The 19,051-nt window shown below is 35.3% G+C and overlaps 4 protein-coding genes across 5 annotated transcripts; 1 reads left to right on the forward strand and 3 right to left on the reverse strand.

The window, feature by feature from the left end:
- Positions 1–1,567: 1,567 nt before the first annotated feature.
- Positions 1,568–6,625, reverse strand: LOC105952938 (Guanylate-binding family protein). Its single transcript, XM_088816271.1, is given in 16 exon segments — positions 1,568–2,046; positions 2,134–2,405; positions 2,599–2,811; positions 2,889–3,146; positions 3,260–3,427; positions 3,610–3,675; positions 3,748–3,767; positions 3,853–3,912; positions 4,044–4,104; positions 4,201–4,419; positions 4,649–4,706; positions 4,812–4,929; positions 5,043–5,081; positions 5,170–5,239; positions 5,514–5,616; positions 6,198–6,625. Coding segments are annotated over 16 exon segments (1,950 nt in total). The 5' UTR covers positions 6,290–6,625; the 3' UTR covers positions 1,568–1,913.
- A 1,827-nt stretch (positions 6,626–8,452) lies between these two features.
- LOC105957753 (Ubiquitin-conjugating enzyme/RWD-like protein) lies at positions 8,453–9,752 on the reverse strand. The gene has a single exon (XM_012981716.2). It carries the CDS (start codon positions 9,713–9,715, stop codon positions 8,600–8,602), a length of 1,116 nt encoding a protein of 371 aa, XP_012837170.2. The 5' UTR covers positions 9,716–9,752; the 3' UTR covers positions 8,453–8,599.
- A 2,820-nt stretch (positions 9,753–12,572) lies between these two features.
- LOC105952926 (DNA-directed RNA polymerase subunit beta-beta protein, putative (DUF506)) lies at positions 12,573–14,947 on the reverse strand. Its single transcript, XM_012976529.2, has 3 exons — positions 13,777–14,947; positions 13,435–13,627; positions 12,573–13,335 (listed from the first exon to the last, which is right to left on the reverse strand). Exons 1-3 carry the CDS (start codon positions 14,137–14,139, stop codon positions 12,785–12,787), a joined length of 1,107 nt encoding a protein of 368 aa, XP_012831983.2. The 5' UTR covers positions 14,140–14,947; the 3' UTR covers positions 12,573–12,784.
- A 1,256-nt stretch (positions 14,948–16,203) lies between these two features.
- On the forward strand, positions 16,204–18,680 carry HTA8 (histone H2A 8). Of its 2 annotated transcripts, none has more exons than XM_012976509.2 (3): positions 16,204–16,409; positions 17,080–17,212; positions 18,173–18,680. In XM_012976509.2, the coding sequence occupies exons 2-3, from the start codon at positions 17,096–17,098 to the stop codon at positions 18,467–18,469; spliced, it is 414 nt and encodes a 137-aa protein (XP_012831963.1). In that variant the 5' UTR covers positions 16,204–16,409; positions 17,080–17,095; the 3' UTR covers positions 18,470–18,680. The 2 variants fall into 2 exon arrangements, with proteins under 2 accessions (XP_012831963.1, XP_012831971.1); XM_012976517.2 differs by having other exon boundaries at positions 16,290–16,458.
- The last annotated feature ends 371 nt before the right edge of the window (positions 18,681–19,051 follow it).

Genomic DNA, 19,051 nt, shown 5'->3' on the forward strand with positions numbered 1-19,051 from the left:
ACGCTCCTTGTAGATATTTTGTAGGAATATTTTGGAGTATTCTAGTGAACAACTCCTAGCCGTTAGATATAGATCTCCACCGTTTATGTAGAGATTTTTGGAGGATTCTAGAAAGCTTTCTAGAACGCTCCTTGTAGATATTTTGTAGGAATATTTTGGAGTATTCTAGTGAACAACTCCTAGCCGTTAGATATAGATCTCCACCGTTCATTAAGGAGGTGGTCTAGTATAAATAGGGGTATGATCTTCGTTTGTAATCATCCAACAAAAATCCAACATCCAAGCACTTAAGCATAAAGTACTTTCCTACAAACTCTTTTAACCGAACACAATTTTACCGGTGAAACCGTAAAAGGTCTTCAAATACACCACGGCTTCGAGTTCCTTCAAGGAATCCACATAAATCTTCTTATTCCTCAGAGCATTTGCCAAACTACGAGAATTCTGAATTGTTTTGTCGCCAGAGCATTTGCCAAACTACGAGAATTCTGAATTGTTTTATCGCCGGGAGGGGATGGCTTGCCTTCAGCCGTCAACCGCATGAACTCGTACAAATTTCTCTTAACGATCTCCTTCTCGTTTAAATAGGCTAACCTCTTGCTGTTTTTACCCATGACGTGAGATTTATCTGTGTGTTATGAACAGAGGAAAATGAAATGTGAGATCTCCTTCTCGTTTAAATAGGCTAACCTCTTGCTGTTTTTACCCATGACGTGAGATTTATCTGCGTGTTATGAACAGAGGAAAATGAAATGTGAGATTTATCAGTACTGCGTGTTATGAACAGAGGGAAATGAAATTTTGAGAGAGGAGGGTATTTATCAGCGTGTTATTTGGGTAGCTTTTAATTGGATCCAATTTTTTTTCCTTCTTTAGTTTCGGGCTCAAGTCCTTTGGGCTTTTCCTCCGTTTTGGGCCGAGTTATACCAATTAATTGTCTAGTCCAATTTACTATTGTAAATTATATATTGAATACTAATCACTTTATGATTAAAATTATAAATTAGTAAACATATATCACATTTACAATAGCAAAACAATGGAAGACCAATTATTTTCCTTTTCCACATAACTCATCTAATATATAGTTAACCAATTATTAATTCTTCAAAATAATTATTAGTTTTATTTTATTTTGTAACTTCAACCGAATTACTACCCAAAATATGGTTGATTATAATCTTACAAAACATTTTAAAATTTCCATTTCTTAACTTAATTTAATCCAATATTTCATATTTAACTAAATTGTAATTTTACCAAATGATTAAGAAACCTAAAAAAATTGTCTTGTATATATATATATATATATATATATATATATATATATATATATATATATATATATATATATATATATATATATATATATATATATATATATATATATATATACAGAAATATCAATACAAGGTCATTTTAGTCAAAAAAAATTATAGATGAGGGGTTAAATTCAAACAAATTGAAATACGTACTAATTAAAGTTGAAGTGAAACTCGAGGGGGTAATTCCAAATAAAAAGACCATGCTCAGTTATGTATTGTTAGAACAAAAAATAATATCGATATTAAACTAACAAAACAATACTAATTAATTTTAAATAGTCAAAATAAATTTGAAAAGAATCCTAAATTGAAAGAATAATAATAATATAACATAATTCTACCTGTTTGAAATTGACAGAAAACTAATATACAATTCCCCTGTAATTGTAATTGTTACAACAGCAACAGCAGCAGATTCTATCTTATATATTCCAAGTTTCTCCACCATTTCATCGCTTCAAACGGTTTGTATTATACGTATCAACCAAACGCGCCTTTGTATATCAAAAAAAAATTGAAAGGCACCCGAGGCTGATTCATAGGATGGCCAAAGCATTGACTATAATATCAATATATATATATTATATTTCACTCTGATCTTCGATCGTCTTTCTGGCTGCCATACAGAGGTAGTATCCAACGGGACCCGTTTTTCCTCCTCCCGTAACACCGCCAGTACAGCAACAAAATCCCTGCTATAATAACAAGCGGAATCGCCCATCTGTTGCAAAATATATAAATGTCATAAAAACGGGAAAACGACACGAGTTCTAAAAATAGGTGGGATATATATAAATATAATTCTTACCTGTCTAAATCAAGGACAGGGCTGTAGACGACAGCTTCCCAGGTGGCGACAATTCCATGCCAGACCGGGTTGTAATAAAGAGATTCCGAAGACCAAAACATGCGTGTGTACGTCTCCAAGAATATAAAAAGTATCCAAGCTCCAATCTCCACCAATATAAATTTTATGATAAAACGACCCAACACCACCATCACAAGTGAGAAGGCCACCAGCCAATTGAACAGTCTGTGGTTGTATTCCTTAATAAATAGAGATTTCGATTTCCCCAACATCTGCATAGGATGTCACGAGATATTCAATGGGTAAACGAATTACATAAAAATCTAACGAAAAAAATAGAATTATGGGTTCAAAAGCATTTGTTTCAACACTAAACCAGGGAAACTCTAATTCGCTCAATCAGCCTCGGGTTTAATGTCTTTTGGAAAAGAAATAAAATAAAGCATATCGGAAAGACACGCAAACCTTCATCATCCGCATTTCGTAATTGGTTTTAGAAGGTCCAACACATTCGCTTTCGAAACTTTGATTGCACTGAAGAAACCCCGCGTTAAATTTAGCCATAGACGGAAGCCTGAGTACTTGAAGTTGGTCCATTTTTTCCTCGCATCTCGTGTATAAAGACTCACACAGCTTCGAGGATTGATATTCGTTACTAAGAACAAAGTTCTTGTATACCTGCACAATAAATGGACCTATTCTCTTGAGCACAAAAAAATTCTAAAGAAATCTTTTATTCTGAATTTTTTTAATACCTTGTCAATTTCTTCAATCAACTGCTCGGCTGATTTCTTCGCATGGTGTCGGCCGAAATGTTGCTCGTCAAAAGCTAACATAGCTGCTGCTTTGGAATCTTCGTGAGCTTGATGAAGAGACTCCTCTGATCTTGGCAATCCCACATTACCCATACGAACGTTATATAGTTTCAAACATCTCTCTAAAATACCTTTATTGAAAACCTCCACAAGGGAGCCCGTAGATGGAATCTCCCCTTTATTTAACGCCTCGAGAATCTGTAATTAAATTTTGATGTAAAGAGTTAAAAAAATGATAATAGGAAACTAGATGGAGGAAATTAAACGGGTTGCTGCAATGAAAATAGATTATAGAGAGAGAAAAACTGCACCTGCTCCAAGAAAGAGACAAATTCTTTTCCATTGAGAGATTTGCCCTGGACAATCTTTGGACGGATCATAGACGAAACAACTGCTTTCAACTGGTCTCTCTTCTTAACATACATAGGGTCAAGTTCTTCATCTTTCAATTCACAAAGCTTTGTGCGTTGGAGATGTGGCTGTGGGTACAAGTCAGATTGTGCTATTAGCAAAAGCCTAACTATAGCAGCACTATAGTCAAACAAATGCATCGTGTGCGAATTAATTGTGTTGACTATGGCCAAATTGCAAACTGTCAAAATAAATTCTACGGTCTTTCGATTTGTATTTTGAATGAGTTTCTGACAAAATAAACACAAACCTGAGGTAAGCTAAAGGCGGTGCTGTTGTCGCCCATGATAGCCAACGAATCGCGAATTTGGTTCACCTGAAAGCCTCTTTATATGAGATGTTTAGCACATCATACTAATGATCACTTGTATCAAGAGACTGAATATACCTGATCGATATTCTTGTTTCCTGCTCAAAATAAGCCCGATAGTTAATTTCGTCGTCAGTCGATGTCAAACAGAGTAAGTGTCAAATGCAGGCAAAGAAAACTGACCTTCGGCATTAGGTACTTGTCGGAGAGATTCGTCGACCATTTGCTGCACCGACTTTCCTTCTGAAATTGTCAACAATGAGCTTTCACATCAATTTTTTTTTTTTTTTTTTTTGCAAAAGTGGAACTATATGTAGTCGATTATGCTACTGTGACTTAAAATAGTCGATTATAAGTTGAATTATTTTACTCACGTAGAAAATCACGCTGGATTAGCCATAATAACTTAGCAGGTTCGAAAGCCACATCTTGCCCCTGCAGCAATAAATCGAGAGGTCTTGAACGATTAAAAACTTACTCTTTATCTTTCTTTTAATGCAATGAATTGAAAAAGCATGCTATAGAAATTACCTTTACTCTGTTCCTCGTGTGCCAAAGAAACGAAACCAACAGAAAAAAATTGTGTCATAATTCAGAAGAACAATTGAGGCAGAGATGTAGTTTTAAACTGAACGTAAAAACAGATGTATAACTAGGAACATTCAATTAACATGTTACTACAAACCTCCCGTAAAATTCTTCAGCGAGTTCCACTGCAAATGATAATCGAGATATATCTGCTTCTCGTATCTAAGAATAAAGCAATACCAAAATTATGTTCAACTGAAAATTCCAAACTCGGAATGGACAGTGGGCTATAATAACAAACTGTTCACAAAAAATACGACACGAGAATTGCAAAGCCATCCACAAGAAACGAATGCAAGTGGAAAATATATTTTTTTTCTTTTTTCATTTGACGGAAAAATCATCACCATGTTACGGTGATTATAGTTACAGAAGAGGAGAAGTAACAAACCGTCTCAGGTAGATTATATACGAGCACAGAACTCATTACAGTTGCCAGTGCAAAAATCCTGCGAAATGAGTGTTGGAAAACCATGTCAATCCACCAAAAACCTACGTAAATTATTTATTCTAATAACGACAAATTAAACTAATTATAACTATTTGGAGATTACCTGTCATCATATACATTTGACTTTCCAACACTTTCAAACCCCTCTGTATCAAGATAGAAGACAGAAGTTTTAACTCCATCGATATCCAGCTCGACTGGAGCTCCCCACACCCATATACCTTGAGAAATCAACACCCAAAATTTCAGAACCATCTAAATAGCAATTTTAAAGCTGATATTTAAAAATAAATAAATAAATCCCATCACTTGGAAGAATAATCTAGTATAAAACCTTTCGTTTTTGTATCACGTAAGTGCCCAACGCCAAAACCTGCCAATTTTTTACTTCAAATTAGGAATTGCAAGAAAAGTACATTAGAATTCCAATACATACTATGCAAAATTACTGGACATCGCACCTTCATCACATGATAGCGATAGTAGTTGATTAAGTAGAAATGATTTTCCAGAACGATAAGGGCCAATAACCTAGGAACACAACAAAAAAATGGCGTCGGAGAAGAGACGTGGCTTATTAAAAATGTGAACGAGGACAGAATATTTTTGTAGTAAACGAAGCTTTATTGCATGCGCAAGAAGTTCGAAGACTGCAGTGTAAAAATATATTTAAGCAGAAACAGCATAACACAAAACTATCCGTAGTTCTTATTCAACTATCGCCTATTATTCCTTTGCAGATAAAAGTTGCTATTGACAAATTGCACGTATGCATACTAGTAGTGCCAATTAATTGAAGGCTTACGGCAACTGCTGCTATAGGGGTTGTGATTCTCTCGATTGCCTTCAAGCCTTCTCTTGAAAGTCGGAGTTTTGTGTGGCCAGGATCTGGTTCTATAATCGGAAACCTGTTCAAAGCAAAAATCAAATCCATGAATGCAACAGAAATCATGAAAATAATCATTACCAAAAACGTATTAAGCATGAACGGTAAGCCATGAGACAAATGTACGAGATGGAAGATAAACAAGCAATACTAAGTTTTTGATGACAAAACTCTATCAAATCTCTCTTTAATTAAACGAACCACATTCCCGATCTTTATCTAAGTTCATCCACAAACCAATCTCAAGGCAGCCATCTACTAATTACATAGAGTTACCCCACATAATATTTTCTTGCAATATGCTATAATCTTGCCGAATTTAGCAGTTTTATACGCAGGAACAAACGAATAGTCGAATACTCATTACAATACTCGTCAGAAAGCCACAACTTCGAGCTATTTAAACTTATATCAGCACAACATCATAAAAAAAGCCTACACTATCAGCCGATTATGTGAAAATTAAAATACCAGTAACCAAAAACTAACCAATCAAAAAACACAAAGAAATGCGTAACTAAATATGACATATCAAAGTAAAGCAAATGCACGCTAACCGCAACATAAAATAAAAACGACAAAAAAAACAAAAGGGTAACTCACGCCTGACGCAAGTTTTCGTCAATGGAGAACGCCCCAAATACTAAAAAGGAAAGATAAACAGACAAAACAGCGAGTGGGCCGAATATCCGCATCTCTGATCTCGCCCAATACAAAAGCCGTTATCTTGATGATGCAATGTAGTGTTTCAATGCACAATACTGTACGACGAAAAGATTCATCAAAGTCAGAGGAAACAACTAACGCTAAAAAAGGGGTTTTCAAGGATTTTCGATCTCAATAAGCCATTGTTGCTGTTACGAATTTGAGAAGGAAAAAATACATTTGGAATTAATCAGTTTATTGTTACGGTTCTAATTTTGTTATAACTGGATTTTGGATCTTGAAGTTGAAGAAGGGATGAGTTTTTTTGTTCTTGATCTGTGAGATTTGGGGGAAGACTCCGCGAGGTAGGGGATTATTCCCCGTTTGGAAAGTTGACAAACGAAATCCGCTTTTAATTAAGGCTGCAGATATTTGCAAGACGAAAATTACTAAGTGCAAGACCTTACTTCATGCAAGACCAAAATATAAATAAATTTACTAAGATCAAGACTGGAAATTACAAATATAACCCCAATAATAATTTAGATATTATTAATTTAAATTAAGTTAATTGCTATTGCAAGACCAAAAAGAAATACAAAAAAAAGAATAAAAAAAAAAGAAAAAAGAGAGGGAACTCACTCACCCAACAAAACACCAACATCTTCTTCTTCACCCTCATTTTACACATTTTTTTCCACAAAAAAATCTTCCATATTCTCCAAAATCCTTATCACATAAAACCCTCAAATCTTACTAAAACTTGAAAAGAAGGACATTATGGATACACAAGACATAAATATGGAGGATTCTAAGGTCGAAGAACACAAAGATGTAAGAAATATTGTACTTTGTGATCGTTTTTCTCGTTTTTCGCACCTCATTTCACGTACAAAAAATTCGACATGTACAGGTCGAAATATCCGCTTTATATCGACACTGCAGTGTCGAAAATTTCAAAATAATTCGACACTCATTAACTGTCGAATTATATTGAAATTATCGACATTCTGGTGTCGATATTAAGCGGATTTTTCGACGCTAGTGTGTCGAATTATCACTGTTTATCACATTTATTTCTCAAAAAAAAGTTAATTCAAAAAGTAATTTTTACTTGCTTTTCGTGAGATTGTTGTGGCGGGGTTGGGGCAACAACGGAGTTCAACGGCGGTGGACTTCAACGGCGACGGCGACGGCGATGGGGTGACGACGACGGGCGACGGCGACGGGCCGACTGGGACGGCGATTTTTTTCCTGCACTTGATTTTTTTTGTTTTCTTCTTCCAATCTTCCCTCCTCGTTTTTCAATTGTGAATTCAATTTCTTTTTTTTTTTTTTTATTAATTTTTCTTTTTTAAATTGGTCTTGCAAAAGGAAATCAATAAAATAATTTTTTTTTGTTTGTATTTTATTAAGGTTATTATAGTCTTTTTATACTGAATTTAATAAAAAAAAATAATTTGGTCTTGCTCTAAGTAATTTTCGTCTTGCAAATAGTCGCTGCCTTTAATTAATTCTCTTTATTATTCGATGTAGTCGCTTCGCGACAACCAGCGACTTTCTTTACTTAAGGAAGTTAGGGATCTTTCCATAAAATTTTATTTCCATAATTATTTCCAATGGCCCCTAAACTTTCGTGATATTCTACGATTGTCTTATCTTGTTTATTTCTATCTTCAAAATATCTTTGGATTTTTTTTAAATAATAATTAAAATTTATAACTTAAATAGAGAAAATTTAGAATTAAAAAGTATATTGTCAATTAATTGGTCATATTGACTTAGTAGACATGAATTCCTTGACCACTAATCCTTTTGTAATTAAGTGATTGATCTTTTTTTTATTTGTGGGAGGTTAAATTGATTTCAATTCTATGCGTATATGTATTATAAAATCGTTATACAATATTTTAAAGGGGTAAAATACGGTTAACTCGCCGAGGTATGATCAAATTACGAAAAAAATTCTCATGTTTGAATAATGAAACCACCCTTCAATTATGATTCGTCGTACATATCCACCCTTATGATGTTAAATTCAAAATAATATTCTATATATGGAATGGTTTCTAGTTTGTACTCATTTTGTGCTAAAATACAGTTTTTAATGTATTACAATTTGATATTTACAAGTTAAGATACACACCTTACTTACAATTATCTTGTTTTATATGTGGAGTTCGAATGGGTAAAACGGGTACAAACTGAAAATATTTCACATAATTTAGAAGATTTCACTAAAATTGACATCGCAAAGGTGATTGTAAATCAAACATGAGAGTATTTTTGTAATTTTGACCATACATCGGGTGCCCGTAATTTATCCATATTTTAAATAACGAAAAAGAAAACCAATCTTTTTATAATAATTTTTTAATCTTTAGTATTTTAGCTCTACACAAAAATTGCTCACGCGCCAACACTCGCACTTGCTTGAAGTAAGCTTCAAAGCCCAAAACCCCTTCCTCCACCGCTTTCTCCAGCGCGTACATCAAATCCTCCGCCGCCAAATCCGCCGCCGAACACTCGAGCTCGATCTCCGATTCCTTATCCACACCTTCGAAAACATCGTCTATGGGGAAATCAGAAACCCCATCGTACACTTTTAACCAATTCATAAGCTTATCAGATTCACCACACATTTCCTCTGTTCTTCCCTTAAATCTCTTCTTCTCTCGCTCCAATTCATTAACCACGATTTTCAAAGCTTCACCTCTCTCCTGCAATTCAATTTGAATCGCCGACAGATTCTCGATCTCCTCCTCATATTCCGCCGTAATCGCCGCCGCGTCGTAATGAATAGCGGCGGCCAGCCGGTCAATCGCCTCCATCTTCGAAAAAGTCGATGGATGGGCCGGGTTCGAAGAACCCGAACCCGAATAGTAAAACGGGTGGTTGTGGGAAAATAGCTTCTTCAGATTCCGGGTCAGACCCGAAAGATCACACTTACTGAACCGCCAGTTTTCGAGATACGGACATGTTGTCTCGCCCGAACAATTCGAAAACGGGTGGTTCTCGTAAATCGGGTACAAAGGACTACCCGAATCCACATACACAATCGGAGCCATCTCCGGGTAATATTCGGGTACCCAAATCGTCACGGGTACGGGCGGGGCGTCCTGAGAAACGGTTAATTTGCCGCTAGCGTTGAGGAGCTTGACCTCAGTGCCATCGTTGTACGTGAAAACATCAACGGAGGGTTTGAAACAAGGGAAATCTTGGAAGAGAGAAATGAGGTGTTGTCGGATTATCCATTTTTGATCCGGGTCGGAGTATGATAATGCAAGTGGGCTGCTGCAGAAGAGTGCATCTTCAATAAATTTGATCGGATCCGGGTCAGAAATTCCCATATCATCATAATTGCTAAAAGATTTGAAAGAATCCATTATGTATGAGAGCATGTTTTGGATTGTGTGTGTGTGTGTGTGTGTGTGTGTTTTTTTGGACTGGCATGCAAGAAAATGTAGGGTTTGCATGGTTAATATATAAAGAGTCAATAGACTTTGGAGGGTCAATGTTTATATATATTATTACTATTTATATAATAAAAGAGAGTTTTCAAGTTCATCTTATAATATCTACTTAGTCAACATGACTTAACCACTTCAATTATATTAATTGTGTTAGATGGATAAGTTCAAGGTGGTGCCATGGAAATTGAAATTCATATTTATAATTACCGAAAAAGATGAAAAGTGAAAAAGTTACAGTGATATTTAAAAGCCTAAATATTTGAACAAAGATTTTGATAGTATAAAATTATGAAATAAGTTGTTTATGTTGATTTTCGAGTGAAAGAAGGCAACGCAAAGACATGGAAATCTCTCATACACTGTACATAGACTTTTTGTTATAGGTATTTGGGGGATATGAAATATGTAGAAGATGCAAAATATTGGGACGGTGGTGGATTAATTTTAAAATGATGGTGTAAAAAAATATAAATTATTAAGGGTATTTATGATATTTTGTATACCATTCATTTATATTTTTAAAATAAGGTGGTGAAATGAGAAAATTTGAGGGTGGAAACAGCACAACTCTTTAACAAATATATATAAATATGAAAATATAACGCCACTGAAATGGCTAAGTCAAACATCTAAGGCCTTCATGGCAAAATCTCAGCCCAGTTTTACGGCCCAGTATGAGACTTTTACTAAGGCCCTAATCACATTCACCATAGCCCAACTCGGTTTTTCTTTTTCGTTTTTTATTTATTTATAAATATTTCACTATAGCAATTTGAAATTAGGCTTACAAGATGGATGGATTTTAATTGGTTCCCATTAGGATATTAAATTTATAATAAACTAAAAAAAAAAAATTGAATCAGAATTCAATCCAATGATAACATATCTAATTCAAATCTTTGGATTTTGGGTTCAAACTGAATTATTCATTCAGCCCATTAACCCAAATTCTTATGAGGCGACCCAACTATTTAGAAGTCTACCATTTAAGTCCACTTGATTCGATCAAACCTTTAGGAGGATCTTGATCTTGGCCATTGATTTTCGCCTATTGATCCAATCCGTTCACTCGAAGAGTTTTACATCCGCATCTCTCTAAAACCCTAATTTCTCATATTTCTTCTCTTTCTTAAATGAATTCCATTAGAAGTTAAACGAAACATATTTAGTGATGAAGTTAATTTAAATATTAGTATTTCAAGACTTCATGTCAACTTTTTAGAGGAAAGAAGGAAGAAATTTTGAAAAAGGGAAAGCAATATTGCTCATATTCTTGTTAGCCATGATTAAAAATACAACCAACCCTCATTAGGAGAGTTGGTACCTAGCCTTTACCACTAGGGTAACGGTCTAGGGTTCGAGTCCCCCCACCCATATTTCCCCTTGTAATGGACTTGAATTTACTCAAAAAAAAAAAAAAAAAAAAATGATTAAAAATACAAATTTTCATTTATTATATTTTCTTTTTCGCACCTTGTAATTGCCGTGTTTGAAAGGTTATGCATATTCCATTCAATTTTATACTCCACATTTTATGTTTTCTATAATTAATAAAAACAATATTATTTGTGTAATATATTCAAATGCACTTTCATGATTTATGAAATTAATATTCATATATTTTTTTAAATGATTGTTTAATGTGTAAACAATTAATTGTATTGTTTGAAAATAAATTAGAATTGCATTAAATAATATTGGTGGTGAGTAAAGGGAATCTTGACAAGTTCATACATATACGTCATTACCATACATCACAAGCAACCTACTACCATACTGAAAAAACGTGTTAAAGCCATTATTTTATTTTATTTTATTTATTGAATTATTTATTTCCTCCAATCTAAGTAAAGTAAACCCCACGTTGCTTTCACATTACCCTATTTCTTTTTCTTTATTTACCCTTTTATTCTGGAATTATTTAAAGCTCTGTTACTTTCCTTTCCCATACAAATATTATTATTGAACTCATAAACAATTTACTCTTCATTATGAAGATCTTTTTTGCATTAAATTGACATATTCATGTAACAGTGATGGCTTGAAGCAAAGTTTTAGTGTATTGGGATTTTTCCTAGTTCAGGAAGAAATCGAATCCAAATCTTTGAGTCGTATACTTAATTAATGGCTATTTTTATTTATTAAAAAAAAATGACTCCTGTAAGACATAATGTGTATTTACAGTATATTTATATGCACAATATGCAACATATTTTAATATAATATAATACCCTTTAAGTGTAGAATATGTAGCCACTTAAAATATTATTGATTTAGTGTAAGATATACAAATAACAACTGTAGGTTATATAGTAGAAAATTCAAGAAAAGAAGACTTTTAGTCATTTGTAAAATTAAATATACTAGAAAATGGAAATCAAATAAAACTCAACAATAGGCTTGTATTTATCAAAATGGTGAATACTAGAACTATCCAAATTTATTATTATTAATTAAAAAAAAAAGTAGCTTTAAATCTTGATATCGTCAGCCTCATAACACCCCATAGACGATTAAGAAATATGATTAATCGTTAATTATTTAATATCTTATCCAAAATCTTGTAAAGGATTTTTCTATCATCACTAACCTAAATTTCAATAAACCCCTTTTTTAATCACCAGAAATAAATAAATAAAAGCAATGATTATAATGTGACAAAGTTTCACGGAAATCCAAGCGCGCTTTGAATTAATCAAAAAGCGTTGTTTCAATTCCCCAAATATACTTCCCTATCAGTACAGACGACTACACAGATAAACAAAAGCAGATGGATTTACTTCCTTTCGGCGCTAATTATAATTAAATCCCTAAACAAAGTAATTAATTAAAAGAACAGAGGAAGTACTTAAAACAACAATTATTATTAATACCAATTTATTGATGATGATGATGATTAGTACAACTATTAGCTGCTAATAATAATGTTCAACACCCTTACATAAAAGGCGAAGGGAATTACAAAATATACCCGAAAATTTTGGCCCCCCCTCGCGTAAAAGGTTTTCCAGGGACTCGATTCTGGTAATTAACAAACAAACAAACAAACAAACAACCAACAAAACTGTATTGTTAATCCTCAATTACAGAAGCTAAACCAGTCACCATTTTAACTCCTTTGTTAGCACTACTCTTATCAGGCAGCTCCCATATCTTCACCGATGGAGTTTTCGCACATTTCACACCATCGATCGGGCTGCTGCTGCTGCTACTAATGTTAGCAAAAACAAACACGGAATCGCCGTCTTCTTCGTCTTTCTGCACGGGCGACCATTTCTCTGCGAGAATCAACTCGAATTCAGTATTATCGCCTTTGAAGAGGTTGTTGCATTTTGGTCCGATTCGAGTAAAATTAGGCGAGAGCCATTTGGCCTTGACGTAGTCGGCTTTTCGCCATGGAGGGAAAGGCATGCCTTTCTTCTTCAAGCTTTGCTTGGCTGCATCAGATACTGTAGCGATGATCTTTTCGAGACGGTCGGATTTTCCCACGAATATGTTGGGCAGTGTTTGGAGGACTAGTTTGTACGCCTTTGTGGACCTCGCTATTTCGAACTCTGATCTGAAATCTATGTCGATTATCAATCTCTCGCCTTCGATTATCACATCCAGATACTCATATTCTCCTGTAGTACATAATATTTTCAATTTTTTTAATTAATTCCAAGAATTAACTTAAGAACTGTACAATTACAAAATAGATGGAAGAAAATGTATTTCTTTACCAGCTATGGAAGAAGGGGATTTCTCCCATTTGGATTTGCAGATCGAAGCGTTGTATCCGAGACTAATTAGACCATCTGCCACGATTTTTCTGCAACAACCGTCTTTGCGCTTATTGATCTTGTTCCTCTCGACGATTTTCGCAGTGTCGGCTAGCAAATTCCTCTCAGAAACACACGAACAGGGCACCAAACTCTGTTTTCAACATTCAGATTTCAGCAAGATTTTTTATTTTTTTTAAATCAATACAACAAGACAAAAACATCAAAACAACTGGAGTAAAAAAAATATGGACCACAAAATCAAATAAAAAGTACAACAGGGGGAAAAGATACGTAATCTACCTTGAGAAGGTCACATGCGTGGGTGAAAGAAGAACTGTACGAGTCCGGTTCCTCATCGGAGCTGTCGGTGCAGTTTCCGTTGAAGCAATTGCACCGTTTCGGTTTCTCGTTCGTCTCCTCAATAAAATTCTGGACCATTTTCGCTAGGCAAACGGAGCTCGGGTCGAACTCCTCCGAACCATCCTTGTTGTCGGTGATCTTGTCTCCGGCGGCGGCCGATGCTTTCAAGACGCTGGAGAACGGCTTCTCGAAAAGCCGCTTAAACCTGGACTTCAATATTGGCTTCGCCGCCGCGTCAAATTTTGGCAGCGGCTCTTGTGGATCGTTGAAATCAATCGGCTGAATCTTCATCGAATAAGGCATAACTCTCAGGTTTGAATTTATCAAAATTCAAAACTCGACGCCGTGAATTTTCCTGAGCTTTTTTTTCAGTTTCCAAGGTCCATTTTTTCAACAGCACACTTTTTTCTAAATTCCAGTCAACTATGAAGACTTTCGATCCCTAAAGTAATTTCTAACTATTTTACCAATCTAGACTCAAAACTATGGAATTAGAGACGGTGATCAAACAAAAAAACTGGTTCCTAAATGCAAAGTATGGATGATTTTCGGCCACAAAAAAAATCCTAAATCTCATCAACCAACACGAAAACTGAGAAATTGGCTTAAAAATCACCCGATCTGCAAAAAAAAACTTGTTAATCTAATTGATTAACATCATCGCTTCTAATAAACCCTCAAAATTGATCCTATTTGCAGAAACAAAAGCATGGAATAACTTCTAAACTCTGCTACGCAATAGCAACGCGCTTGCTTAGGGTTCTCAATTACGGCTAAACCTCACCACCAAAAAGGAACAAAAAATTAAAAGGAAAACTAAAAAGATATCAACGTGACGTCAGTAATCCGGCAACCTCGAAACCGATCATCGGAAATCGGAATCATCATTTCCGGCGAAAAAAAAAACAATTAACCGAGCGTTCGATCAATCACCGCCTCTAGAGAGAGAGAGAGAGAGAGAGAGAGAAATTACACGCACAATCACGTCGAGCGTGTGAGGAAAGAGAGGGAGAAAAAAGGGGAGCTCTTTTGGCGTGATGGTCTAGTGTACTGTACGAAAGCTAAAGTGAAGACCAAGAGTTGGGGGAGATTATAAAGAGGGGTAAGTTTGCTGACTAGGACTGGAAGATGCCACGTCTTCATCCGATGTGGCAATGCAAATCCAAATCCCTTAGTGGGGTTACGTGTCGTGGAAATAGCGAGGCATGAGCCCGCGATTGCACCCACACGTCGCCACGTTTGCCTGGGCCGACGCGCTTGTGGGGTTCGAGTGAGTTTACGAAATCAGCCTTGCGAACATTTTATTTTTTCCTTTTTACCCATGAATTACGTGGTTGTTACATATGGTTGCCACGTAGATTTTCCTCCAACCGCCTCACGTTGGAAGCGCGGTCCATGTAAAAAGTACAAAATTTACCAACTCGGTAAACAGTTGTTAAGGATGAGTCAATCTGAGCAGTCACATCCTTCTCGTACACGATTGCGTAATGTTTTTTTTTTTTTTTTTTTTTTTATGGGCCAAACAAAACAATGGATCTAATTATAACATTTATTATTTTGTCGGCCCATTAACCCAATTTTTTTCTGAGCCGATCCAACTATTTAGAAGCTCAGTACTTCCACTCGGATTGGGTTGAATCTTTGAAAGGGTCTAGATTCTTTGGAAGACACTGATTTCCACGATTGGTCCAAATCATTCACTCAACGTATTTTACCTTCTCCTCTCCCAAACCCTAATTTATGATGTTTCTTTTCTCTTTTATTCCTCTGCATTAAATGCACTTTGACATTTTTGAATGATATAAACGTTTGACATTTTCGGTGATTGTGTTGGGCTGTTCGAGCCGTCGTCAGTGGATTCTGAACAAGAAATAGTGACAAGAAAACTGAGTCGTTTCAAAAAGTTTAGCTAGTGAATTAAATATACATTATATAAACATATAAATATAAATATACTTTCATAGCTAGTGAGCCCAACACTAGTTTTTCCCCCATCTTATACAAGAAATAGTGGATAAAGTCATTATTGGGCCTAGAAATCCAGCCTTAGCTTTATTTGGGCCTATTTATTGCTCCAGTCTCTCGGTCCTGGCCCATCTTTTTTAATGCGACATATTAAAAAAAATAAAAAAAACCCTACATTGACTTACATTGCAATAAAAATAAAAGAAATATGAATTCATTATAAATTTCTCCAATAGGAACATGTGAAAACAACATACATGAAGCAACTATTCACTCGAAATAGTACAAAACAACACTCTTGCTAATGCCACACTTAATAAAAATATTCACTTTTAATTAACTTTTAATAAAAATAAAATACATACATTACATTTATATGGATCTCATAGCACCATTAATTCTGGGCAGCGGTAGAGGGTAATAACGTAATTTACTAGCGGCGAAATATTTTGGTCCTATGAAATTGCTTTTCCCACCCAAAGCAAACCGCCAAAGCCCTCTCCCAGATTCAAAACACCACAAAAAGGCAATAAATTTGCCCTCTTCTGTTACCAAACGATAAATACACTGTTGTACGCAGCTACGCACACCTCTCCTCCAACTCTACGGTTCGTCTCCTCTCTAGATCCGTTCGCTCTGTGTTGTCTAATTTTCGAGGTGCTTCTGTTTTTTTCATCTACGATTTGGTTTATTTTTGTTTCAATTTTTTTATTTTTTTTTTCTTCAGTAGGGATTTTGTTGATGCTTGGTGCGTTTGATGTTTGGGATTTGTTTATTGGTTTGTCGGTTACTGATTTTACCACCTTATAAGCCAGATCTGTTGTTCAATTTGACGGCTACCTAGGGTTTTGTTTCCTAATTTGGTTTTTTAGGGCTCGTCCTTGCGAGTGGTGAAAGGAAACCGGAGGATTATGAAACATATAAATTGAACGAACGGAGATTTGTTTTAAGGTTAACAGATTTAATTTCTGAGGTTAAAAGGTGGAAAAAATTAGCGAGTAAAAGAAAGATGAATAATTTAGAGAGTAATAGCGTTTTCCCTTTGTTAAGATGAGAAACACATGATGGGTTAACACTGACGAGGACATTTAATACAGCAACTAAACACAAAAGCAATTTTTTTCGTGTATATGTGTGCGTGTATTTTGTAAAATAAAAATTACTTCTTTTGAAATGATTGGGTAAATTGTGTCTCTGTGGCACTTGGGTCTTGGGTTTCTTGGGTTAGTTTGTTTTTTGTTTTAATGATTTTTTTTTTTTTTTTTTTTGAAATATTAGCTAAAAGAAGGGAAGAATGGCTGGCAAGGGTGGAAAGGGGCTTGTTGCAGGGAAGACAACTGCAGCTGCAGCAGCTAACAAGGACAAGGACAAGAAACGACCTATTTCTCGTTCAGCCCGTGCTGGCCTCCAGGTAGAAATGCCACCTGATATTATAAAAACAATAATTCTTACTAATGCTTTATCTAACTTCGATTTTTGTTGATCTTAATGTATGTTCTGTACAAAAATTGGAACTTTTAAATTGAAGATGATTTGTGATATTCATATCTTTTATGTGATGTAAACATTTAGCTCATGGTTATGAATGTGATATACCTGGCTATCTTGTGCATCTACAAAAGCATATTGTTGTTCATGGACTGAAACTTGTTATTTGCGTGAAAAACTGAAATTATTATTATGTTCTAATATGCGTGCAACCCATAATTACTTTCGGTCATTCTCTCCAAATAAGGTGCATCTTGAATGGAAGGTTGTGACTGTGAGTGGTAGGGTCATTAGCTTAATCTTGGATGAATTGGTTTTCGTCTTGGAGGGTTCAACGCCCTTGGTTCAGAGGGAGCGATCATAAGAATTCTTAGGCCAGGCTATGTCTGAAGGTGGTTCAATATAAAGCAACCTGTAGGGTGTTCAGCATAGTAATAATTTTGCTGTCCTTATACTACTTGATTTACCTTCCACATGTTTCGTCAGTAGGTGAAGAAGTCTTATGTAGAGTACTTCTCTTTTCAGTTTGGTGCAGATTCTTATTGTTGTACTTGTCTTGTGTGTACTGTGTAGAATGTTTCTTTTCTTTGCAGTTTGGTACATATTCTTATTGTTGTACTTGTCTTGTGAGTAGAATACTTCTCTTTTCAGTTTGGTACAGATTCTTATTGTTGTAATTGTCTTTTGAGTAGCATGGATTAAAAGTCCCGTCTAGCTGAAATAAATTTCACCGGGGCTATAAGTGTTTATATCCTAGTGTCCTGATTTCCTCTCATGATGATCGAATCTCGTAAAAGCAGCCTATATTTTATTGTGTGATTTTATATGCTTCAAAAATTCAATTTCATAACTGTCTCAATTGTTTCGTAATGGTGGTTCTCAGTTTCCCGTGGGAAGAATTCACCGCCACCTCAAGACAAGAACCAATGCCCATGGAAGAGTTGGAGCCACAGCAGCGGTTTACTCGGCAGCAATTCTTGAATACCTGACAGCTGAGGTGCTCGAGTTGGCTGGGAATGCCAGCAAGGATTTGAAAGTGAAGAGGATAACACCAAGGCACTTGCAGCTGGCGATTCGTGGGGATGAGGAGCTGGATACCCTCATCAAAGGTACCATAGCTGGTGGAGGTGTTATCCCTCACATCCACAAATCCCTCATCAACAAAACCACCAAGGAATGAGTTCCTTGCTTGCCTGAAAAATCTCTGTTTTCTATTTATATTTCTTGAATTGCCTAATTTAGACTTGTAATCTAGGCATTAGAACTTGTGTCATAGTTAAGCCCGGCAAGTTTGACTCTTTGTTTGTGTTTTCGTCATGGATTTAGTTGTTTTTCCCCTGACATTGGGTTTCATGACATATATTTGCTTAATCTGGTACCGGATTCTCTAATTGCCTCTTGTATTATTATGGCTTATGTGTGTGTTTATTTGTGGGTTTTTGTTTTGATTTTAGCATGTGCATTTCTAAATGTGATTGGCATGGTAAATAAATACTTGAATAAAAATGTTAGAATATTAAGGGTTTTAATATGTTTGTTTACCAGAAATACTACTGGACAGGTAAGTTTCTGTGTGATGTCATAATAATGTTAACATTTTGCTGTATTGTTTTTGGTTGCCTCAAGTTCAAATAGAATACGACGGAGAAGTATAAAAGTTAAAACTCCTGAGGCACTATATTGTTGTTTAGGCTCGTTTTTATCGAAAACGGAAAGCGAAGTTAGGATTTATGTTTTTTTTGTGAATTGCTCATTTTTCTGA

The sequence above is a fragment of the Erythranthe guttata genome, chromosome 4 (assembly GCF_056151865.1).
Source record: "Erythranthe guttata isolate IM_541 chromosome 4, IM_541, whole genome shotgun sequence".
Classification (NCBI taxonomy): Eukaryota; Viridiplantae; Streptophyta; class Magnoliopsida; order Lamiales; family Phrymaceae; genus Erythranthe; species Erythranthe guttata.